The sequence below is a fragment of the Dermacentor variabilis genome, chromosome 4, assembly GCF_050947875.1.
Source record: "Dermacentor variabilis isolate Ectoservices chromosome 4, ASM5094787v1, whole genome shotgun sequence".
Classification (NCBI taxonomy): domain Eukaryota; kingdom Metazoa; phylum Arthropoda; class Arachnida; order Ixodida; family Ixodidae; genus Dermacentor; species Dermacentor variabilis.
The window spans coordinates 146,633,857-146,659,746 of record NC_134571.1 but is presented as its reverse complement, the minus strand read 5'-3'; the positions used below and the strand labels follow the sequence as shown (position 1 = coordinate 146,659,746).

The 25,890-nt window shown below is 44.3% G+C and overlaps 1 protein-coding gene across 19 annotated transcripts in view; it reads left to right on the top strand.

The window, feature by feature from the left end:
• Positions 1 to 25,890, top strand: part of LOC142579884 (uncharacterized) — a 654,396-nt gene that overhangs the window by 539,065 nt on the left and 89,441 nt on the right. For 15 of the 19 annotated variants that reach the window (XM_075690530.1, XM_075690537.1, XM_075690531.1 and 12 more), the window contains one exon: positions 6,959 to 7,066. In XM_075690530.1, the coding sequence (XP_075546645.1) occupies positions 6,959 to 7,066 (108 nt within the window). Of the gene's footprint in view, positions 1 to 6,958; positions 7,067 to 10,781; positions 10,864 to 11,227; positions 11,344 to 17,236; positions 17,455 to 25,890 lie in introns of those variants that run through there. The other 4 variants (XM_075690543.1, XM_075690546.1, XM_075690544.1 and 1 more) reach the window with 3 other exon arrangements.

Sequence of the window (25,890 nt, the reverse complement as noted above, 5' to 3'; positions counted from 1 at the left end):
TCCCTCGCCCCTCGTATTTGGTGGGGCAGAATTTGGCATGTCCGCGGGATCTTTGCGAATGTTAAGTGCACAAATTGGCAGGTGTACATTTATCCTCATTCATAAGCACCTAGCGACCATTTTTGACAATAGTGGAGGCATGCTTCACGTGATCAAATGAGACAGAGTATGGAAAATTTAAATTGTTACCACATACAGCCTGTCCATCATCTCCGGCTGCACATTAATTTCAAAGGCTTACATTTTTGCTTAGTGTTATCATTGTGTGCGGTGAACGATGCGCCCTTATCTGTCTCCTCTTCACAGAGTCGTGAGACAGAGGGGGAAAGGCTGTGCTTCTGTGCTGTTGACAGGCTTTTCGTTCTATAGACTTCCTTGCCTCCAATTTTTTTGCATCTGCGGCAGTTTTAATTGAATTCCATTACAGCTGCTAAGTGCAATGTGCCATGATGGTTTGCGCATTAAGATAGCACGCACCTGGGTCATAAGTGCCAAGAGTGGGGGTAGTAATGCTGCGATAGCTTCTTGACTTTTGACCATGCACCTACATACATTTTCGAACTTGTGTAAATTCAACTGCACATTTCTCGCACACAAAAAAAAAAGAGGACACTTTGAAAGCATAAAGGCTGAGAAACACACTTGTAAGCACTTGAAATACTTGACCTAGTGTCATTGGCATTATTGTGATGTCATGAGGAAAATTAGCTTACATCATGTAACAATAAAGCTAGGTATGTTGAGGTTTGTAAAGAAATTTGAATGCTGTGTGTGTTTCTTCTCGCTTCACTTGTGCGTGGCAGCAGCAGTGATCTTGGTAAGAAGGTAGCCAATGTACTATGATGTCTTGACACATTCACTGCTAACTAATACTGGTTTGTAGAAACAAGTAGCATGGTAAACTATTTAGACTGCTTGGCCCGTCATTTAATGAAAAAAAAAAAAAGGCAGGGTGAAGATTTTGTCAGTACACCTTTAAAATATGGCCCTGTTACTGAACTTTTGTAGAGCATGCAGGAAAGCAGTGGCCAGAAAAATTTCCCAGTTATTTTGCTTGCACTGTATTTCCCCTTCAAAGTTTCTACCAATAGGGCTGAAGTGTTCAGGGGCTGTCTGAATCCATGTCCCATTGAAACATGACACAATGTCCGAAATAGGCACCACTGTGGAGGGCAGGTTAGTTTTACCCCCTGGTTTTACCCCCTGGGTTCCCTGTAAATGATAATCAAAACTGTGATTTTGTGCTTTCTAGAAGACAGCTGTAGGCGCTGAATCGTCGTATCGGCTTTTAAGGAAATGCAATGATGGGTGGTATGTGCAATTTGTGTAGGGCCATGTCTCTGGATTCATTGGGCAAGTGTAAACTTCTCGACATTGGAGTACAGCTAGAACTTTTTCTACTTGTGATACTACAACCCCCCTTTTGTCTGACTTCCTAAGTAGCACTAAACCTTGACTTATGTGCATCGGTTCTTTTGCCCGCATTGTATGCCCTATGCTTGCTTGTGATATGCTCATTAACACTGTGCTGAGTAATACAATTAGCCTCCAGCTAGAAACTGCTCAGAGCAGTATCAGGGTATGTGAGGACAAGGTGTGAGGTTGGCACTTAATAACCCTATCAGGGAAAATGGGCGTGGAGGAGGGCTTTAGTTTCTCCAGACGTCTTGCAATCATTTTCGGTGAAGACACAGTGCTAAGACTTCACCTGAAGTTTCATGTTTTTGTCCTTGCGAGTGTCATTGTAGCTGAAAGGTTTCGGATAGTTCTGTGTACGAAGGCTCTTACTGGTGCTGCTTGCATTGAATTATTCTAGCTCGATGACTTATTTTTGGTCTCGGCCGTCTCTCCTGGTGCATCATTGCAGCCTAACATGATGGAGCAGATTTTCAATTCCCCAGGCAGCTACAGCAGGTCATGTCTAGTGCATTTTTGTCCTCCTCTTGGACATCCAAAGCTCTTCCGTCTCGTCTAAGAATACGCAGTATAGGCATGCATAGGCATGCATAGTGGAATACGCATGCATAGTGGAATTATGGGAATGAATGGGCTTGGCTCCTCATTGCCAGGATGATGCTGAACTGGCAGCTTTTTTTTTGGGGGGGGGGACATTGTGTTGATCATGTGCCACATGATAAGCCACTGCACTAATGACAATCAAGGGCTGGGCTTATGTTATGATTTCGTGGATTTGCATTTTGCAGTGCCATCACAGTAAAGGCATGCAATGTGGGTCTTCACCACATCTGTTACAGTAACAGTAGAATGCTATTGCCGTCTGGTGGTCTTTTCTACAAACCAAGATATGGGCAGTTCTTATGTTGACCACATCGGAGACTGCAATAACAAACAAGGCAGGCATGAAAAGATAGGACTAAATTTGTTTACGAATGTGACAGGTAATACCAATGCTTTGAAAAGAATCTGTGTGCAAAAACAGCATTGATTACTGTGAAAAATAATTAAAATTACAATGCAGCAAGAAATAAAAAAGTAAAGTTCATTGACAAAATGAGTGCAGCTATTGCCGGAAAATTTTTTCAGTTAATGTTCCACTACATTAGCAGCCATAAACACATTGCAACGTATGGCATCACATTATAAAATTGTAGGAGGAAACATCAGGGGAATAAAGAAAATTGTGGAGTCTTGCTAGGTAGACTACGTATGGATGTTACTTTTTTTGGTATTGCTTCTTGTTTTTGTGAAAGTAGCAGGCAAGGGGGGCAAGTATTTTTAAGCATGATCTGGGTGAGGTATAAAATTAACGTTAACAGCTAAGAACTGCTGACGTTTAGGGTGGGTGGGAAGGACAGGCCATGCTTTTTCTTACTGTGCATTGAATTGTGCAGGTTACTAAATTTTTGAAATGCGTTGTTGCTGCATTTGTGAATAATGATGTGTAAAAGCAGAGAGTGCATTTGCATAGGGGAGAGGGGTGGGGGCTGCCTTGAAAAATGTCGTGGAGCGTGCTACTGGAAATATCCACAATCGGCACAGATGTTCAGGGGCCATGCCTAACGTGCCTTTCCTTTGTCGCTGCTGTGGAGGCACGTCATCGCCGGGTGTTGCATTTGTCGTGAAATGCCAGGCTGTTCCTTCTTTCCATTTGGCGCCGTCTCCTGCAGAAAGAGCGACGCCTTGTTGCACCGCACATTGCTGTGCGCGACCACTGTGCAGCGAGTGGTAGAAAATGTTTTGGAATGTTGGGCAGCGCATGCTCTCCTATGTTCAGGCAGAGAGTGCGCACATCATATGCAGCTGGAAGTGATCTGTCATGAAACCAGAAGGCGATTCCCCCCCCCCCCCCCCCCCTAAGAAAGAATAGGTCAGACAGTGCTTGCTGTCGTCATGATATCAGTGATTGTACCAGGGGTTGCGGCCCTCTTCCTTTTCATTATTAGTTTTCTTGTTTTTGCGTCTTGTGGAAGTGAGCAGACAAGCATTGTGTGCACAAAGCCCAGTGTGTTCCAAGTTGCAGCAGCCCCCATGTCGCATGTTGTGTGCTGTGTGCGGAGAAGCATGGTGGGGAGTGAAATTTACTTCAGTGCAGTGGTTCTCAAACTGCAAGCATTCGCTTCGTGTCTCGCTCAGCAAATATTCAGTGCTATTTAAAAAAAAAGATATATATTGAGACCCAGGTGTTGTGTTGGGGCCATGACATCTGAATTTGCCTGCTGAATTATGTTTTAGCTGCTTTATAGGTTATTTGCAGTCTACTTAAGTGAAAGGTTATGTCATGCTGTGTTGAACAAATAGTCCCAAGTACACTGCAGCCGTGCTTCTTGTTTTTGATTTCATTTGAACCAAAAGATATGAGGAATGATCCTGCATGGAAAGGCTGTCACAGATGCCTTGCAAGATGTCTTGCTGCTCATTCTCTAGAAATTCATGTTGGAGGCACATTTCTGGAACAGTCTTTACTTTAGGACTGCCTTGAGCTCTATTGCGTACATTTGGCTGCTGGGAAGCTACAGTGAGAAATGCTGTGAAGTATGGTGGCAAATGCCAAGGTCACATGTCGATGTATGCTACACGATCATGATAAATCAGTTAAATGCACACAGTTGTGCAATTGATATGCGAGTGCTAAGGCATGGACAATAAATGGCTGTGTGCACAACCTGAGGGTAACATGAAAAACAATTGTTTGACGCATGGATCGGCAGGCTGCCTGCAGTGAACCTGCTCTGAGCGTGGAAAGTGTTCTTGAAAGAGAAGTTTGTCACATTTCCACTTTCTACAAAAACAACCCTTGAATGAGTAGTGTAAAGCTGCAAAATCATTTGGTGAGTGAAAACAAATGAAAAAGAAAATGCGCACAATTTTTTCTAAGAGAAGTGTTCCTGAAATATTCCTTATAGCACTTCATGTTTGCCAGAGATGACCGCCACATATAACCTGCAACACTGTCAATGGTTGCACATCATGCTATGTTCATTTCCCCTTGGAACTTGTCCTAAAACCTAGCTTCATGTGACTTCAGTTACATATTTTGAGTGAAGACTACCTTCGACAGCCAGATGTGGGTGGCTGCTGAGTATTCCCTGTGGAAATGCAATAAATTGTGTAACGCTTGGCGACAGTGACTAATGACCTTTTGTTTGCCCCATATGTCTTGTATGGTTCTCTCTGTTAGACATCTCTTCTGCCAACAGTGCTTCGCTTGTATGTATCTGTTTACTCGTTGAGTAGTTGTGATGCTGCTGGGCCTTGGTTTGTTATGACCAAACTAACATGATAATTAGTGGGTCATAAGTTGGCAGTGGCTGATAGCTACCTTACAAAATTTCTTGGACGATGCGAAACTGCTCTCACTAAGCAAAAGTCTGCCCTTGTGAGGCCATTATGAGCACGTTCATGGGTACATCTGTTATAATGCCTACTGCATTATTTCTAATTTGCTACACTTAAAGGGCCCCTCACCAGGCCACATAGCAAATTTTGGTTATTTGCTGGAAGCTGTTAAGTGTCCTCTAGGGAGCGTTCAACTGCAAGAACTTTTCAAATTGGTTCGTTAATAGCCGAGATAGAAATATTTCAGTGCTGTGAACTGATGATTTCGGGAGGCGAGCGTCACCGTCAACATAAACACTCTCCACTTGCCCCGCCCAGCCTCTGCAAGCAAAATTCCTTCCCTGCATTCTCCAATAACTGAGCTGGAAGATCGCAAGATGCATGCATCACAGTCCCTGCCTTCTGTGCTTTTTGCACATTTCTTTTGCTGCTCAGTGCACTTCCACTGACAATCTCGTGTGCGAGCTGTTGCATTTCTCTTGTTTCGCACAGCTCAAAATTTTGTGCGCTGCGCATGAGAAACCCTGACTAGCGGTATAAGTCAGTGCTACACGAATGCTGACACAGATGCAAGTGGACCACAGCGCATGATTGTGTGTTGAAACACAGTGGAAAATGACATGGTTTCGCTTTCTGTGCGTGCAGCTGTACGACATGGTTACGGACGAAACGAAAGTATATCTCTGTTGCTATGGCACGAAGTGAAACAGACACATAGACATTCGATTTGCAGGTTTTAATATTTCTCTAAACTTTAATTCGTCTGTTTAAGTAACAGATTAAATGTATAACTGCCGTTGCCTTGAATAATTATCGGAAATTGCATGTCACTGTGAGTGACTGTACAGCGCTGCCATGTACGTAGGCGCACTTGTGTGATTGATGTCGACTCTCTGGCTGGGAGCACGGTGCATGTGAGGAAAAATGCAAATAGCGTTTGGTTTGAAATTTAAGTGCTTTCCACAGTACATAGTGGTCTAATGGCTTGCAGGCACTATATTGTTAGCGCACATTGTATGCACTGTGCTTGCCAGTTCAAAATGGCCGGACCTGGTTAGGGGCCCTTTAATGTGAGATATTTACTCCTGCATGAGAATGTGGAAGTGCATGCTTTGCAAGCTTTTTCAGATTGTTAGACTGCTCTGTGAAGTGATTTTAAATTTTGTACATTCACAAAGGTCTCTGCGTTCGCAGCTGATTGTTAACTGTACAGTATAACTCAAGAACAATGCTTTCCTTTTCAAGATAGAATTCTTCTGACTTATAAGAGGGTGGGGACAGAATCCTATTAGTTCTTTACAGGGTGGCAAACTTTTACACTTGGGAGACCGGCAAAGGGAAAGGATGTAGTAAATTGACAGGTGCAATGTCTCTTCGCTTTATTCTTCTGGGCGATTGTTTTGCAGTCCCACTATGTACCATGGCTTCTGTTATTGAATGAGAAGGGGGAAACGAGGGGCCTGTTTTTTGCAAGTCACAACTGTACGAAACCAACAAATAATGTGGCCAAAGAAAGCTTAGGGGAAGTTAACTTTGGGTTTTAATTGAAATGTATAAATGATGAGGAAAAGGGAAATGAAATTGGACGAAGTGACCCCTTTGCTCCAGTGGTAGTTGAACCCACATCACGCATCAATAACACCGAATGCGAACCCATCGGTCCTCGGGCATTATGTGTACGGTGCTCTACTAATGGGTGGCAGAGCACCCCCAGAGATGGTGCCCTCGGGATAATATATGCAGGTCTTGAAGGCTGCACTTTTGCTGGTTGCATGTGGCGGAAATACATCATAGACGTCATATTTTGGACAGGGCCTACTGAGATACTATGGCAGATTGGGTATTTTTATGCGTTCTAGATCTGGCTATAGAAGTGTTAGTGAGTGCCACTCAGGGCCATGGTGGTGGATGTGGCACATCCTTTTAACTGCCGGCATCCTGATCTGTGTTTAGCTCCTACCAGGGGCATGTAGTGTTTAGTTGTCTTTTTATCCCCGTTGATTTTCCTTGTTAATTCTGCATTTCAGTAATAAAAAAAGAAAAAAAAAAGTTGATTTCGTTTATGTTTTCTGTGGCTTCATTTTCTGTTGGTTTCATATCACTGCTGTTATTGTGTTGCTTGTCACTGAAACCTCACCTTCTCTCTCGTTTTCTTTTGCAGGCTTCCCAAATGTGACCCATCTTTGGAGGGTTGGTCTGAGATGAGCGTGGTCACCAATGTAGTTCTCAAGAAGCGGAGGAAGCCGGAAAACAAACCCCAGTCGCAGTTGTGAGTTCAATCACTTTTTTTGCTTGGTTGAACCAACTTGTTTTCGTTTTAGATTCACAAATCGTTCCACTTATAGACTTTGTCATACATAGCAGATGATGCTTTAGGGAGACTGCCCACATCTGCGACCACCGGTGCATCAAATATACAAGGAAGGCATAGGTATGCACTGTGGCATTCCATGTAACAGTAAGTCGAGCTTTTATGTGGTAAAATAGGATGCAAGTACTATTACATAGGAGGCAGCTGAGATCTGTATTAATAAAACACTGAACGGATGCAGCGATACATTTGTGCGACTAGCGGCTGCAGCGCGCTCGCATTCAGAACATAGCATGTCAGATACTGAGAGCACAAAGGAGCACAAATAATACATCATTTGATGTCACCTAGCATCCATAAAGTTGCAGTTAATATATGTAGTTACGGTATTCTGTGGAGAGCTTCACAGATTTATAAAAAGCAACTGCGCTGTGAGATGCACCGCGGGAGAGTTATATGACCGAACTTTTTGTGTCAATTCAGCAGTGCTCATGCTAAGTATGAAGCGCCAGTATAGTCTTCAACCACCTTGTTCTTGTTGCAGATTTGTGGAGCTTTCGACGCATGAGTATTCTGTCACTGTCTAGCACTTTACTTTCGCCTTGTTCGCTGTAGCAGTCAGTTGGTCCTTGCTCTCGAAAACTGGTTCGCACATATGCATGGCCTTGCAAGTTTAGCTCTAAATTGGTTTAGCTCTTTTGCTATGTAAGAACTCATCTACACCATCTGTTTTGGGTTCCAAGGAAGTGCAGCATGCCTGCCCATAACTGTGCTGGAGCACTGTGTTTCTTCAGTACCATTCGCGGTCTGTAGCAATCTTCAATACTCGCAGTAAAATGTTACGAACAGTCTGAGGCACCCAAGATAAGAGAAGTAAATGGAGCCAAGGTGGCTATATTAGGAACAAATTCTCGATATTCAATACGGACTGTCCAGAGTTGCAGCTTGCTGCTGACATGAAACTTTGTATTGTCGCGGCAGCCCAGAGACTTAACAATTATGGTACTGCACTGGTATGGAGCCAGCGCTTGCATTTCTCACTCTAAAAATACATAGTCACACTTAAAGTGCACTGGCTGGCAGAGAACTAGCAATTTCGTTGCATGGCGTGTCATTTGATGGATTTGATGCTGCTGGCCCGCTTGTTTGACATTTGTTTTTGCTGAGCAGGAGTGATTTTGCTTGTCTGTTTGTATTAGGCTGATTAAGATTTTTTTTTTAAGGGGACTTGTGGAGGAGTCTGCTAGTCGGTTTGTGCAGGATATTTAGTTTCTTTCGGCAGCAAGATTGCCTTGTACATGTTGGTTAGCATAATAAGAAGCCATTGCAAGCTGCGTCGCACATTTGTTTTTGCTTCCTTACACCTTGGTGGGTTTGAGCAGGCTATATACTTGGCCTTCCTTCTGGGCATTCTTGCAGTCTGTGTTGTAGTTGGCTGGCTTTATTGTAGGCTGAACTTGACACACCTTTACTCATTGTCTGGAAAAATATGGCCAAATGTCGCAATTCTCATTTTGATCTCATTGCCATCACTGTCAAATGACATGGACTGTGGTGACACCTAGATGCATGTTGCTCATTTCTAACAATAATATTTCTCAGTTGTTACTGTTTTGTTCATGTTGCTACATCTCACTGGCTACGTATCGAGGCGCCGATTTCCTGCGCAATTTCTGGATGGCACATCACCTGAATGCATTGATGTCTTGTATAAATGGCTCTTGCACTTTCAACTACTGGCTCATTTGTCATCATATTTAAATCGGTACTCTGGTGGCATTGCACAGTGATTTTGCCAATACTATCGTATTTACTAGAATCAAGGCTGGCTCCAATTTGAAGCCCACCCCCGAAAGACCAAATCCAGAAAAAACAACAACCTTATCTCAAATGTAGTCCAAACAAGAAAAGTGAGGACAGTGTTTACAAAATGAATATGAATGATTGAATATGAACAAGTCGAGCTTATTCCACGTTGCTATCTTCCTTATTGCTGTCATCTCGTTGCGGCCGGTGCACGCAAAAAGCATCTCCTGTTGTCCCCTCCAACCACTATTTTCTCATCGATGCTGAAGTCCCGCCCGGCTTGAACATTTGACGATGCCTCTGCACTGCACGATGCACAACTTTTTGTTTGAAAGTTGCAGCATAGTGGCCTCGCCTGTTTGGTGTCATTACTATGATGCCATGCCACATGCCGCTATGACAGCTCAAAATGGCGACATCGCTCATGTACTTAAGTTGGCTACTGGCATGGCTAGTAGCGCCATGATACTGACTTTTCTAGATGGTGCTAGCTATGCACCATATTTATCAATTTTGATTAAAAACTGGCCTGTTCTTTAAAACCCTCGAATCTAAGCCAGCCGACCCTAGAGTTTGTTATACGATAATTTGAAGAAAAAAAAAAAAAAGAACTATTGGCCTAGATTCGAATAAATACGGTATGTTTAAACACAGTGGTATGGTTTAATGTCGTTATAATGAACATGGATATAATGAAATCTACATTTTGGTTGGTCATGTTTTATTTGAAGTGTCATCCTGCTAAATGACATGTGGGATCTAATACAATATTCGTTGCTGCAAAGCGGTAAATTTTTCAGACCTCCACGATCATTCGGACTTTCCTGTGGCACTGCCACTTGCCTCTTGAACCTTCGTACGAAATTTTGGATGGCTCACGATGTACTGCTAGACTTTTTGGACGTTATCCACATGCACGTTGCTGCCAACGTAGCAGCTGTGAACAAAGTTGCGACCTTGCTGACTTGACACCAAAGTGCAACTTCAATTGCCTTAGAAAAGCAACGCTGGTTAGACCTAGTGGTCTATGCAGGCTGTGACAAAACTCTGCTGACGGTCGACTTAGTGCCTGTGGCGACAAGCCATCGTGGGAAGCTTGTCGAGAATATGATTGTACCTGTAAGCATCATTGGTGATTGGGCATGAGATCACACGCACGTGCTAGCCTGATGGCCGTAGTAAGGGAGTTTGGCTTTCGGCTCGGTTAGATCACAGCTACCAAGCCATTGCATCGATCGCTAGCACAGTTTCATGTTAGTGACGATCAGAGGAGCGTGTATGTAACTTATTTTTGTTCCTGTGCCATGTGTCGGCATGGCAAGTTGCTTGGTGTACATTCCTCAACCCTCACCAGCAAAACTATTTTGGAGCTTTCTGCTGAACGTCTGATAGAATATCACTGGCTCATTGTTATGCTTCATCACTGGCCATAAGGTGTTGGGCTATAGTTTTCAAGTTATTGTAGAGGACAGCGTTAGCCCACTCCATTGTGGTTGAGGGCCTTTTCTATATTAGAACTCTGTAATACACATTGATATGTCAAATGTCTTACCCTGAGTGAGGGCTCCAAAACTTTCTAGAGGTCCCCTGTCAGGGGTGTTTGTACAGGCCTTCTTCTTGGAAAATAATGAGTAATCTTTTGGAAAGTGACTGCATAGTTGGTTGCGTTGGCATTTAATGCCATTCTTTCTTTGATTACACTGTTTGCTGTAAGTTTTTCATGGTAACGTTAGTAGGCGGTATCGAGACACTCTAGTGTGGAATGGTTGTTGGGAAACTTGGAAAGTGTACTGCTGCGACCCTCCATTCCCCTCACATGTCAGTCCTGTGTCTAGGCCTTTAAGGACGTCCCTATTCTTCATTACAGTAGACTCCCTGGAAGATAAACAGGAAGGAACCTTGGAAATCTGTTTCTTACCGGATGTTCAGCTTAAAAGGGCCCTAAACAGGTTTGAGCATTTTGAATGAATGACGCGGCAAGCGCATCCACAAAGCTGTTAGAACGCGTGCCGAATGTTGCAGCACTCTACGTGGCGGCTGTCTCTCAAAATTACAAACCAGGAGTCTGCTGACATTGTTTTCCTCGACCAGTGGACCATGTTGCCTTGGCCGCTTCTCAGTTCGGGGAAAAAAAAAAAAAAAAGATTGGATGCAGCATTGTGTCATTTTGTAGATTCCTTTGAACACCTTCTTGGGACTCTAAGTCGCACCAGTAGCAATGCTTCACCTATCGCACCCAAGTCACTTAGCTTCAGCATCAGATATATATATTTTTTTATTTCCGTGGTGAGCTTATGGTAACCTCTACTTCAGGTCATCGCGAGCTGTTTGGAGAGGGGATGCAGTGCTGGGGTATGGCTCCCACCGACGCCAAGAATCAAAGGTCACGCCCGGGACCCTTCCCTAGAGGTTGGCGAGCGCCTTTCGAGGTGGGCCTCGGAAAAAAGTTCTCTAAAAGGGCCATGTAGCTGCATTTACATCAATGCAAAAAGTGGTGTGTCATAATTGCATTTCTGGCACATTGTATTCATGTAAACAGCGGCAATGCGCTAGGAGGCGAATTGCATTGATGCAACAGTAGATGGTTGTTCGAGGCTGTGCAAGTTGTCTTGTGCAGTTGTGCAAGTTGTGTTTAACGTGTTGGGGAGAGAGGTGGCCACCCCCTTGTGCATTCCTCCACTCATCCAATCACTAGAAACGGGCTCCACCGTGTTTCGAAAGAAGGGAAATGCACTACATTTAAATGCTGTTGCATAGTAATTACTCTTATGTGCTAAAGAAAGCATCACGTTACTTTTGTATTCATGTAAGTGCAACTCACGAGTAGCAGGTCATTGGACTGACTGCGTACATTAATTGCTGCATCCCCAATTAATAACCTGGCATATCTAGAATGGTGTGCGTGAGTTGTCAAGCCTCGTTATAACAAACAAACGGATCAAACTAAGCAGTTGTATTTCCACTTGAAATTTCAGTTAAATGAGATCAATGTTTTAACGAAGCGAAATTCTTTTACGTATGGATAGATCACTGTTTTTAGTTTACAATGAAGATTTACTGGGCATTGCGCATTGATTAGGCCGATGTCTGGGGGCGCCGCAAGCAAGTAATCAGATGTGGCGATTCAAAGCTGCAAGCTGCTTGCTCATGTGCCAAACTATCTGCACTGCTAAGTTGGAGGCTATGGTCTTCGAGTTTGGGCAATGTAACAAAGGTGCCAAAGGAATGTGGCCACCTACTACTGCCACCGACTGCATTTTGTGAACGTAACACTCTGTTTTTGTTTGTCATCACGTTATCATGCGGTGCGGTGTAACTGCTGCTGCATTAAACAGCACATGTGCACTCATTAAATTCGTCATGTTCAGCTCTTTTGTTTAACACATTGGTCGCCTTTCTTGGTGGCATTTCTCGAGAGTACCGTCTGAGCACTGCAGTCTTCTTAGATCGTACAATTCTTGCCATTGGACGCCAGTGTAAAGTAACAAGCTTTGTTGTAGAAGAATGCGCTTGCATCCAGTGACTAGCATTTTCACAAAATCGAGAGTATTGCAGTGCGCTTCTTGTACATTTATGAAATGCTGGTTGGCCAAGCGATTGGCTCATTTGTTTATGCCAGAAAAATAGTTTTCTTTCTTCTGCGGTTCAAGGCAGGCTTACCTGGCAGAAAATACGCCTTCCTGCACCCTTGCCAGGCAGTGTTGTCTGTGAGGGTGGCTAGTGTTTATAAAGAAGTAATGGCTACAGTGAAATACTTTGGTCCCTCCTTCAACTTCGTCATATCGAGGTTTTACTGTAAGTTGGGGTCAAAAGCAATCACCAGGTGGCTGGCAGCTATGGACTGCTGCCACCTTACATCAGCTGACAACTAACTGTCCAGCAGTTCAGAAACCTACGATTGCATATTTTATATATGTATGAGTGATAGATGAAAAATAAAAAGAACCTGTCCGTTGTCTTTTGTTCACATGCACTGTATGACATATGTAATCTGACATGTGGGCCAACTAGCTTGCCAAGAAGTGCGTCTGAGGCGATGAAGAGCCTTTTCTTCAGTAAGAGAGAAAACCATCATTACATTGCGCTTGTTAGCATGCCACCCTTTTAAGCTAACTACAAAAAAAAAAATCATGTGAAAAACCTAGTTTCAGATTGCGTTAATATAGAGCAGCCTTCATGCAAAATCCTCCGTTTGAAATACCAGTGGATGTGGCATGAAAAGCTGGCAGAAACAGATGTTTTTGATGCTCAAAGGAATAAAACTCCGCCATTAGCTCTCGTTGGAAATTAAGCAGAACCCGGAATGCTAAGAACCAGTGCAGATTCTCGGCATGACCTCCGAGTTGATGTGGCACTCGTGGCATGTCGAAAATCTCTGAGGTCTTGGATTTGTATTATACGTGCTTACCACCAGGTGCCCTTATTGTCTGTTTAGGCAGTGTTTAAAGGCTGTTAATACGACAACTGGAAGAGGTCCACATTCTCACAAGTGCACATCAGATAAAGATAGATAAATTAAAAGTTTACTACAACACGCTCGAACGCCCTAGATTCTATCCTTGCACGCCAAGGAGATAGAAGCAAAAGGAACTACGATAATTTACAGGTGCCTATGTCATCAAACACGGAAGCCTAAAAATACAAGCACGAGAGCCCCGCTCAGCTAAGCTTTTTCATGGCTCTTAACACCTCGTTTCACTCCCCCAGTAAAGCTATTATGTGCAGCCTGTAGCAATGTAGCATCAATGTTGCATAGGCCAAGTTAGACGGTCCACAGAAAATGTTTACAGACCATTCAAGCGCGTACCAGTCAGATTCTTCAGGAGACTTCTGGTGTGTCAGCAGCAGTTGCGAGTAGCGCTAGGCTGGCGATATGCCCTCTTTTTTTTTTTGCTGGCATGTCAGTTCGTTTGCTCGACATTGGACTTTTCTGCTTTTCTCTTTCTGCCACAACACGCTCCTCAAGAGCTATGGCAACGCGCTTCTGCCTCAACGACAGTATACATTATGAATTGATATTGCTGACATCAGCTGTGTTCCATTGGGCTGGGCACTTTAAGTGAGAACGAGGAAGTAAAGAAGCTTCTTGGTGGCATAAACATTTTGCACGCTGGCTGATAAGAACACTCGTTTCCAGCTTACAGCCAATATCGGCAGCTGGTTTCCGCTGCATTATGTTGGGAGGTTCTCCTTGCATGAATTTTCTGGAGGCTGACAGCTGTGATAACCAAATTAGAAGCTCTCTTAATGTCAGTTCATTTTCCCCCTTTCGTCTCTGTGTTTCACTGCCTTTCTCACTACCGTGTGCTCTCTTAGTTCAGCAAAATCGCTTACTACGTTGTCTTCACAATGTTCACCAGCACGCTTTGTAGTCTAGAAAGCAGTCATTCTGAATACCTGTTGACAGCTCTTCGACCAAGGCTTTTCTTGTGAGCAGACACTGAATGGATGTGCCATTTTGCAGCCTCTTCGCTTCACCATCGATTCACAGATTTGTTACTGTATGCGAAAACTTTCCTCAGCTTGAGGGCTCCTTTCAATTTCGTATAGTGCACTTCAGTGACATTCCTTTGGGTGACCTGATCAGTGCACTCAGTTCCCAAGGTGAAATGCTGTGGCTGGGCACTTATGGTTCTACCCAAAGCCATTGAAGGGTGGGGACATTTCCCATGGAGCGTTTGGTTGAAGGAACTATCGAGGCATAGAAAAAGCCATATTTTGAGGAAGCGCTGATAGGTGAAGCGTCTGCCGGGACATTATAGCCAGCTGATTGATTGGCATCGGGGCAGGGGGATGAGAAGGGTCAAAGGTATGGTGATGTTTGAGGAGTTCGTGTAGAGATGGCCTTGCTTACCTAGATCAGCATTGCAATTCAGCTGTGAAGTGGCGACTAGGCAATAACTGACGTGCCATCCACAGGCTAGTTAAAGCGGAGGAAGTCTCTAGTTGTGCATTTATAAAGCAATGTTAACTTTGAAAACTTCATTTTTGCTTGTGTACATAAACAATTACTATTGGAACCCCGATTACACGACTTTGAGGGGACCATGCAAAAGCATTGTATAATCCAGGAGTCGAATAATTCGGGCGTCGTATAATTGAAAAACTTAGAATATAGGCAGCGACACGCAGACTTGCCCAAAAAACGGGTACACATTGCCTGAATAAGCCGCCAGCACTCACCTGCATTGCTCCAAGGAAGGTAGTTTAAATTATTTTACAAAATGACAACAAAGCATTTAGTTGGAGGATGTGCTTGCGAATCTTTATTCTCACCTTTAAAAGAAAGATCTTGATCTTTTTCTGGACGTTTGCTCAGCCGCTACGCATCGGCTTCCTCTCGAGAGCTGCAACACCTGGCAGCAAGTTGCCGGCATCGTTGCATGCACAAACAAACCACCAAATGTTGTTGACGCTGCGCATCACACCCGCGTAAGTCGGAACAAATGGACCATTCGGAAACAAATTCTCTTCACCGTTGTGCAAGGTTCAAAGAGCTTTCCTTGGGTGGTATTCTTCAGCGATCTCTTTCAGGGACAGTTCCACTTTCGCGCACCAGTAGCGTCCCCAGCAAATGTTTTTGACGCTGTGCCAAGCTCATTATCAGTGCCAAGAGCATTATCGTCCGTATACTTCGAGGTGATTGGTACCGGGATGAGCAGAGTCTCACGAAAGCGAAAATATTTCCCTAAGTGATTGCATGAGATCACGGCACCTTCGAGCTTGTTTGAGTACTTATATGGCCGCACAACCATTTCAGTTGGGGTTGGTAGCAGCCCACTACGAGGTCCACAGAGCCCTTCCGACCGGCTTCGCACTTAAGGGGACATATAAATACCAAAAGAACAATATTTATTTTCCATTAGATGTGCTGAACACATTAAGAATCGGCATGATCAACACAAACAAAAGCTTATTTTGCGGAAACTTGCAGCAATAGGGGGTAAATGCCATGCAGGAAACTAGAAGTTGGCTTCCCCCCAAGCCACCTACGGCTTCGTTTGACATTTGTGCAGACAGCTCTCGTCATACGTGAACCATAGGCATGTACAGTGCACAGCGATCAAACATGATGTTTGGAGCAAGTGACTGCGAGCGCTTCTTCAGCCATAGCTGAGTGCTGGAGACGCCAAGCAAGAGCCTTTGCGAAGGTCAGAGTATTGTAACACAGTGTCACTGTATTTGATCCGCCAGCGATCACTCGGCGCTCTCTGGTGCTGCAGAAACCACCCGTTGCCATGTGGACCGATTATCGCATTTCAATCGCTGAGCACTGTACATTTTATTTACTTTACATCACGTGTATGACATCACCTCACCTAGTGATCTTGCACTGATCTGTCTCCTGTGACTGCGCTTCCAAAGAAAGCAAGTCGCATGCTAAATTTCTTCTTTGTCCTGTGTTCCTGCACTAAACCCACAAACGACGCTTGCAGCCTGTGATTCAGAGTTGGCCGAGGACATTAAGCCAGAAACTTCTTACCTGATACCGAAACTTGGCAAGAAAAAATATAATTTTTTTTCTGATATCTTGCCTCGTCAGTAAAGCATCGATCAGGAATGCAAAATACTGCCATTGGGATTTCACCACACTGCATGAAGAGAAAGTGGAGTAAAAAAAATGTCAGGATTGTGATGTGTGATACGGTCCCTCTGCTCTAGTATAGAAGGGAGGGAAGGAAAGTTGCTTGCGAACATTAGTCAAGGCAGTGGGAGAGTGTGTGTGTTGGCACGCAAACTTGCTTCATGGTGGCATGGCGGCATATTTCAGTTTCTCCCATTGCCTCTAATAACAAACTAATTTGGAAAATTATTGCGGTAAGACGCTCCCTAGGCAGCACTCTACAATTTCTAGCATATAACCAAAATTTGGAATGGGGCCTGGTGAGGGGCTTTTTAACATTAGGCAGTTTTTTTTTTTCTGTCTGTCTAAAAACATGGTATGCTTGGCAAGGTGAGCCCAGCAGATGTGGTCATTGACATTGTTTGGAGAAAACCAAGCATAACTGTATGTTTTCATGACTTGAAGCTGTGCTGATATTTTGCCTAGCAATCGGTAGTCATAACTTTTTACAGAATTGATTACCTTCAGCTAGTGTGAGCAGCCAACTTGATGTCTCTTGCCTTTTACGCATTGTTTGGATGTTATAACTTAGTGAGCAATCATGCTAGTCGCTACAGGGGGTTGCAAGGTGCTGCGTAGTTGTGCTAGCTTAGCTTAATTTTTCTATGCAGGGTGGTGTCTGTAAATGGGTCATTGAACTGAATTATGTTTTTTTTTTCTTTTCCTTCTGCCTTTTAGATGTCTGATTGAGTGCTGTTGAGGTGGCTCAAGTGCGCGCACTCTCACTTTTACATGTTTGGCACATCTGTGTAAAGAAACGAACATTTGCAAGAATGGGTATGCGGCTCTTCCCCCCACTAAGGAAGGAACATTAAAACACTCGAAGAAGGAAAGGATATTGGAAAAAAAAAAGAACACTGCCAAAAAACACACACAAACAGAAAGCCTGAAAAATGATGCTGCCAGTCTTAGCTAGGTACGTAGTGCTGCTTCAATAAGATTGGCCCTTCATGTGGCGTCTCTTCTCCCCTTTGATGTTCCATGTGGAAGAATGGAAAGGTGTGGCATCCTGTTCTTGTGTCTGCCTGGCTGCATGGAGACTTGTACCATTGTTGTGCTGTGTGACCCAATGTCCCCGAGTGCATGACCTGTCAGTTGTGTCTTGTTTTCGCTCCATCTATAGGGGCCTTGCAATGCCATTTGTGTAAGGTGTTGAATGGGTTTGATAGCAAAGGTAATTTCCTTGCAATTTTCTAATACTGTGTGAACGTGGACTATGCGGCATGTCAGCTGCCGTGTAGTTGCAAGGGGTTACGGGATCGACGACATTATGCATAGACCTGCAATGCGAGTTCCAGTTCTAATGTATTCTCCTGAACCTGTTCCCTTCGTGTTTGTGCCCCTCACCGCTACAAGGCCGATGACACGCCGTGCGGTCGACGCTTGCACGATATTATTAAAAAGTTGCAAGAATGTACTTTGCAGCAGTTTTTAATGTGCTTCACATGAGAGTTATGTCACCGTTGCCTCATTTTAACAGCCTTGAGCTCCTGTTTGTTGTTGATAGTGCACTCGAAGTGGGGCATGTGGAAGAATGCTACTGAACTTTTTTATTGGCTTGATCTTGAAATTGTGTACTGCAAATCTCAATGCATCACCCGCTTTCATGGTCATAGTGTGGTATTGTTGCGTTCTGACATTTTAAAGAATTGAAGTTTAAGGAATTCAAATCTGCCGAGTAGCTGTTATGCTCACTATTGCATAAGTGTGAGGAAAAGTGGTGACAAGGGTTTTGAAAAGTGTGAAAGAGCAGGTAGCCTTTTGAGCAAGGTTGTTGGCTCACAGCCACATGTACAAGAATAATATTTGATTCAGATGCTACTGAAAACTGTCTGGCAGCTGCAAAAGTTTATTTACGGTGTTAAACAAGTGTCCCAAGGTTCCCTTTAGGATAATGGACTACTTCACCTACTGTGTTCAACATGGGTTTGATGAAGTTTAAACTGGAAAATTTATTATACCTATCAAAGTGTGAATGCGCTCTGGTAATGCCTACCAATTGCAAGACAGTCGGTACAAGGCATGAAATGTTGCCACTGCTTTAAAAGGGCCCTGAACCACATTTTACAGAAATCGAGAAATGCATTTGAAGTTAAATTAGAGTATTTCAGAAATACATTGCTGCAAGAAGTTCTTCAATGCATTCGGAAAAGTGCAGTTATGAGCAATTAAACAAACCACTCGCAGTGCTTCTGCTCCTTCTTCAATAATTTGCACTGTGATGGCTACGACGGAGCAGGGTGGGCCCACAACACGCCGCTTTACTAAATGTCACCGTGGTGCGCAGTTCAAGTTTAATTTTGGATGCTCACATAGACGCCACTGTTTCCAATTTTGGTGCTCACGCTCACCAGATGTGCTTGTCCTCGGTGAGCCGCAGTGCGCTCAGCCAGTGGACTTGCCGTGGCACCCCACGGCGGCTGCGGTATCTACGCTACTTAGCAGACCACAGCTACATGCAACTGCAGCGTTTGTTTTGTGCACAACAGGGCTAGAGAGCGGGCTTACGATCATGTGCTTCTGTCTGGCTCTGCTGCATGGTGTGGGCCGGCTTTGTACTACGCCGGCTTGACCAACGGATAGTGGCCACATCCAACTTGTGCATTTTCAAGCGCTGTCGATAGTTTGTTACAAAGCAAAGCCTGCCAAGGCATCTAACCAGGAGCGACCAGGAGGGAGCACTCGCCGGAAAGCGTGCGTGTCGTCTAACCTTATGTTTCGCAAGGTTCAACGCTAGTTGAGGGTTGGAAACTAGGCAAAATTAGCGAGACTCAATGGCTGCAATACCAATGAGCAGGGTGGCTAATGTTTCATTCCTACTAAGGTGGCCATTGCCAAGCGTTAACAGACGAGAGTCGGCTTCTTCCGGAAGTATATAATTAGTATCGAAATTCAAAAGATTTTTCCTTACTTAAGCCTGTTTATTAAACTGTGTCAGCAAATGTACACAGTAGCAGTAGGAAGAAGTGCACTGATCCAAATAACTTCCTTGAATGATGTCAGCTATTGGCCAATTGCAGCTGTGTATGGGAATCTGCTGTATTATGGCATAAAGCACTCAGAAAAGAGTGGAGTCCTGGCTTCCGTTTAAACAAGAGCATTTGAGAGAAGCAAGACTTCATGCTCTGATTGTGAACTCAGTGCGCTGTGCACTACTGCAACATGTGGCTGAGTGTTCACAGCAGCATGTGTTATCCATAGACTGTGTTTCTTCACCAAGCCTGAGGGGCAGTTCTGGGCCCCTTTAAGCATCACTTGATTTTCTAACTTGCACGTACCCTTTTGCTGAACTGAAGCATGCTTTTAGTAGATCCCATTTTTCCTGCCTGATTGAAGCAAACTTTGCCTGTCTCTGAATGTTGTTAAATAACTTCTGTGACTGCATTTAAAAAAGTTGTACGTGTCTGCTTCACCTGACCACAGCCTTATTGTACTTAAATGGACACTGCATGAAGCCAGGCTATGTTTTTTTTTTTGACCACACGTGTGGAGGCTTACATTAATGCTTTTTCCCTTTTTTGCTATGATGCTGGACCTGCTACCTTGCAATGATTACTCAACTTGTTTGGGGGCTCTAGTCAAGCATAAAATGCTTACAGACAGCGCCACCAAAAACCTTGTCGAACCTTGCTCAGATCTTGATGCCAGGCACTGAGAATGTCCTTCCCTACATTTAAGCCAGAACGGGAGAAACTCTCGCTGCTGAACTGCAATTGGGAGCCATAGACCAGTACTCGCATTTTGATCTGCACGAGGCCTGTCAGCAATGGAATAGCGACAGGCGAAAGTAAGCCTATCTGCATATAAATAACGCGATCAAAAAAAAAAGAGAACAATTGCGGTTTTAATTTCAAGTGATCCTGTGAAGAAACTGTAAACAACGCATAAAAATGGATGCCTGCCAGGCTTTATTCATCATCACTGCAAACCCTCATCACAAAATAAAGTGAAAGCACGAGTGCTGATGCCCTTGTCACTGTTGGAAAGAATGGCATCATACTCCTTGACATCCAGCAAGTTTACCGAACAGGCAGCACTTAAGGAATGCCTGCAACACAATCAAACGTGGCAAAGCCCTTGATGGCTTGCACGGTGGACCGTGATGATACCCTGAAAAGACTTCGAAGACCGTTTGCTTGATCCACCTGCATAACCACGCCGATCATCTTGCACAAGATTGCATTTAATGGGCCATAACCACATAGACCAGGGAGAAGCCCATTACGTTCCAGTGGTTTCGTATTGCTGTTGCGGCACAATCTGGCATGGGCCGCAGTGCTCACCCGTGTGGACTGCGACTCTCGGAGGCTTCTGCGGCATGTGCTGGAGGTCTTTATATGTGGTAGCAATTGCAGTGGGGCCTAGGGATTTAGCTTTACCCAGTTTTGAAGCACAGTTAGATACTTAAAGCACGGTAAAGATACGACATGGTGGCACTGTATATTACAAGCAAGACCTGTTGTAGACGGCATTCTAGGAAATATGCCTAACACTATAGAAAGCTACCTGTCCATCTGTGCTTACCGAGTCAGAATTGGCAATGTATTGTCTCGTCCATTTACACCAGAAACGTGTGTACCTCAAGGAGGTGTCCTCAGCTGCACGCTCTTCATTGTTAAATTGACCTCCCTCCGTGAATCGCTGCTACCTCCAGCAATTACCTATTCTGTCTATGTAGACAATGTACAATTAGGCTTCTAAGCTTCTAACCTCGCAGTTTGTGAATGACATGTACAGCAAAGCCCAAACAAAGTGTCTTAAATGGGCAGGAGAAGACTGATTTCAGTTTAACCCTCGAACAATTTCCTGTGTTATTTTCAAAAGAAAGTGATAACTAATTCCAGATCCCAGTATTTAAGTGTCTGGGCAGTGTATACCTGTGAACAAGGAGCACAAGTTTTAGGCATCGTGCTTGATGCGAAATTTACCTTCATTGCACATATCAGATATCACAAAGCAAAGCGCCAAGGACAGGGAACTTACTGAAGGAGCTCTCTCATACAACATGGGGAAATGACAGGATTAAACCTCTAAAATAGCCATGTTCGATCATCTTTGGATTACGGTTCCATGGCGTTTCACTCTGCCGCGCCGAGCACGCTTAAAGCGCTGGATCCCGTCCATCATCTGGGTATCCGCCTGGCCACAGGCACCTTCAGAACAAGCCCTATTGAGAGCCTACGCATTGAATCGATCGAATGGTGCCTTTACCTACAAAGAACATACAGCAGGTTCACATATTTCCTCAAAGTACAGTCTCGCACTTGACATCCTTGCTACACATACGTCAATGATGTGGCTTGAGCTGCACTATTCCATAATCGACCCTCAGTGAGAGCCTTTTTGGATGCGGGTCACAAAACATAGTGATGAAATGGGTGCCCCAATCCTCGAACATTGCCTAATGGCTCCAGTGAAGCTGTTACCGCCATGGCAATGGCAAATTGTTGAATGCGATACATCATTCGTAGATGTAACACAGTGTGCCCCATATGCGCACATACCTATGCACTTTCGAGAGCTTCAGTTGAAGTACATCAGTCCAGAGTTTTATACAGATGCGCCATTGTCGCAAGTCGGCGTCTCTTACATGGCTGTCGGCTCGTTGTTTTTGGAATGTGACGTTCTACATCTTGAACCTAGTATCTTCATGGCAGAGGCCTATGCCTATGTCAGCTACTAAACACATTAAGAAAGCAAAGCTCCCAAACGCCATTATGTCCATAAATTCCCTAAGTGTCGTTAAAACTTTACAATTGCTACGAAAACAAAATAATCCTGTAATCGGTGACCTCTGTTCACTGCTCTACAATACATATTCATCTAACCAACAGGTTGTAATATGTTGGTTGCCTGGGCACAGGTGTATAGAGCTCGCAGATAAAATGGCAACTTCCATAGCTACAAAACCCAGCAATCTGGTCATACCTGTGCCTGCCACAGACTTGAAGCCATTCCTATGCAAAAAACTCTGGAGCTATTGGCAACACTTATGGGACGAGCAAACATTGAATAAGCTCCATGTAATTAAGCCACTTTTAGGTAACCAGCCATCATTAAGTCATGATGATCTGAAGCTCTCGTCTGCTGCCTCAGAATAGGGCATACATATGACACACGCTCACACGCACACACGCGTGCGCGATACACATATACACATATGCATACCTTTTAACTAGCACTGAGCCTTTCAGCTGTGGCGGGGTTGGCAAGGGGCTTATTTTTCTCCATGTTTTGCTGCTGCAAGCTTACCTACTGTTTAGTAGAGCACATGCCTCCAGACCCTTGTGCTCAAGGGTCTTAGTGAGGCAGTGCTAATGCAATGTAAGCATTTTTTTTTCATGTTATTTCATTTTAGAGTATATTTTATGGTCATTGCTCACATCACTCCTCCTTGACATTATTTTAACACTTGTATATTTTGCGTACCTTACAAAGAATATTTTTAGGCCTCTATACAGCCTCGCTCCGTCTGACATTTGTCATTCGTCGCATCATGCATCATCAGCTTCCCCACACCATTTCTTGGCTCTTTGGCCATCCCTGGCGCTTGTGCAAAAAAAAAAAAAGAAGGAAAGAAAACATACATCATCATCAACTTGTGGTAGATGTGGTGAGAAGCTGACAGTCCTCCACATCTTCCTGGAGTGTTGGGAAGCTGAAGCTGAGAGAAACAAACATTTTCCTTTATCATATCGCCAGCACGTCCCTCTTCATCCTGTAATGCTTCTTGGTGCAGAACCATTTTTTTTTTTTTACACCAAATCACTTCTAGGATTCTTGAATGTTGTTGTCTTGCACGTTATTAGACCAAGAAATTCGTAGCACATCCTCTCGCCAGAGGACAGCCATCTCCTCGTAGGAAACCGACGGTTTTCCAACCCTGTTTTTCAAGGGTTTCTGTTAAGGCAGTAGTGCTTCTCTGGCACTTTAGTAGATCATATCATCCTTTCACAACGTCCCTTTTGTGCTCATACACTTCATTAGTAATTGCCACTATTTTATTATAAATACATTTTACACACTTTACAGCGACTGTTTTAAGGCCTCTTTACAGCCACGTCTTATCTAGCTCTAGTAATTCATTGCTACATTTCGAACTCATTTAACACTAGCCTGGCACTCTTTGGCCATACTTGGCCCTTGCACCATGAGCACCACGTGTTATCATCATCATCATCATAGTGCTGTTGAATACCTGCAATGAAGCTGCCTACTTTTACCAGCTACTGTTCATGTATCTTTCGCTTGTGGCTGCATGATAAGGATGGATAGCTTCTGCTACTGTTATCAGAGTTGGCCCAGCTTCAAGGAAATGTTTATGCTTGCCGTGTACCTAACAAACCAAGGATAATGCATTTATGGAGTGCTATACTAGGGAACTATCTGAGATTTCAATGCAAGCTCTGTTCACAATCCCACACTGCACTTGAGGTCAATACCTCTGCACTCCATAACTTAGTGCTTTAAGTGGTATTCACAGAAGAGAAATCCCTGGCGTTGCAGCAGGGAGTGCAAACCGTGTGGGGGGGGGGGGGGACGTAGCCATTGCCAGGGGATGCTTCGGCACCAAACATCACTCCCTTGGTGGGGAACGAGCAGGGTTCTAGCCAACGAGTCTAGCAACCTATCGCTCAAAATCACTGCTGCCTTCACAAGTGCTTGGCAGTCTTGTTAGCTTCCGTGATTGCTTTTTGAACATGTTGAAGCTCGGTGATAGAGCAACTGTTTTTGATCTCACTCGTGGTGCACCACATGGCCGCTACCGTGCTAGATGTTGACAGTTTAGGTCGTTAAAACTGTCTCTAAATATTCACATCACTCAGTCCCTGCACCATACCTCCAAAGTTCGTGTGAGTGGGGCAGCATCAAGATGGCTCATTATGTCACGCTCCCCTCCATTTCTAGGACCACGCCTGTGTGAATGCTGCTTGAGGGGTGCCGATATTGAGAGGAGCTCGCCTTTGTCATAGATATGTGCAAATATGATTGGCTGGTTCATCTGCGCAAGTTCTGTTTTTGAGTTGAACAGTGGGGGTGTATTTGCCATTGCATTCTTATGTTGTTGCTCACTGTAGTTGAACTGCTTCTGTGGTTAATTACTAGCACTTCTTTAATATTTTTGCTTGAAAATTGTTGCAAAAGGAGAGTTTTGGAAAGCAAACTGACAGGTCACTGCATATTACTGTGCAGCGCTGCCTGCTAAAAAGAATGATTTGATTACTACTTTATTGTGAACAGATTCTTGTGTTCACAAGTTCAGAGGGTGGTTTAATTTTATTAGTGGGGTTCCACTGTACAGGCTCTGCTGTTTCCTGTTCTAGTTATGGCCCTAAATGAAAGCTATGCTAGATTTTTGTCACCTACATGGAAGGTTTCGCTTATTTGTTTCTATCTAAAATATAAAAAGGACGTAGCCGTACATACTGTTTAGTTGAGGTCTAGCTTCTAAGTTTTCAAAACATTTTCTTGCTTACTTCATTAGCCTTGGTTCTCGGGAAGCCACTGCGTGCCGCGTAGGCAAGCGTCCCAACTGCGGGGATTGACGATCTCAAGCTTGCTATGCAAGCAGGAAGGAAAATTAGTGTCAAGAGCTTGCGCCAGTTGGTCAAACCACGGTGCAAGGACATATTAAGTGGCAACGCACGCCACCGTGCGCGACCAGATAGTGTTCACAGCTGCGGTCATCATGCCGGGGTGCTCCCACTGTTGTTGTGGCCTGTGCCTGTACCATGCAGTGGCAAATTGGGTTCTCCGAGATTGCACAATGCACCTTTTGCTAATGTGAACCAGTGCGCCTGCAGTTGCGTCACATCTCCTTCTGGGTCTGGCTGGTCTTCGCAGCGTTGTCCAAAGAACAAGCAGCCCATCATCGATGCCAGGTGCATAGTCAACGACAAGCATACACAGGCCCAAGCCATCACTGAAGCTTGTGTGCAAACACCCCAGTACGAAACTGAGGCGCAGAAGGCCAGCAACAGAACAATTAAAAATATAAATAAAAAAAAAGATATGCATGGTGCCCAACACAAAACAGAAAGCAAGGAGCTAATGTTAACAACTCGGATGAACTGTGGCAGCACAGAATACACATAAGGCAGCTCCAAACGTTGCCAAAAGCCATACGTGCGGATTCGATGTGTTTGCAGCATTGCTTCCGAGATTGCCTTAGTGAACGGTATGCCAGTGTAATCATGGAGGCTATAGTTGCCACTGGACAGAAGAACAGGTGTCGTCAGCACGGGTGCTGCTGCATCAGGGCCTACTCAAGAGTGCAGCTGCAAACCCTGCAAACACTGGACCTCTGATTTTTTTTACTTCTGGGTACCCACGGGCTGCCGGGCCTGCCAGA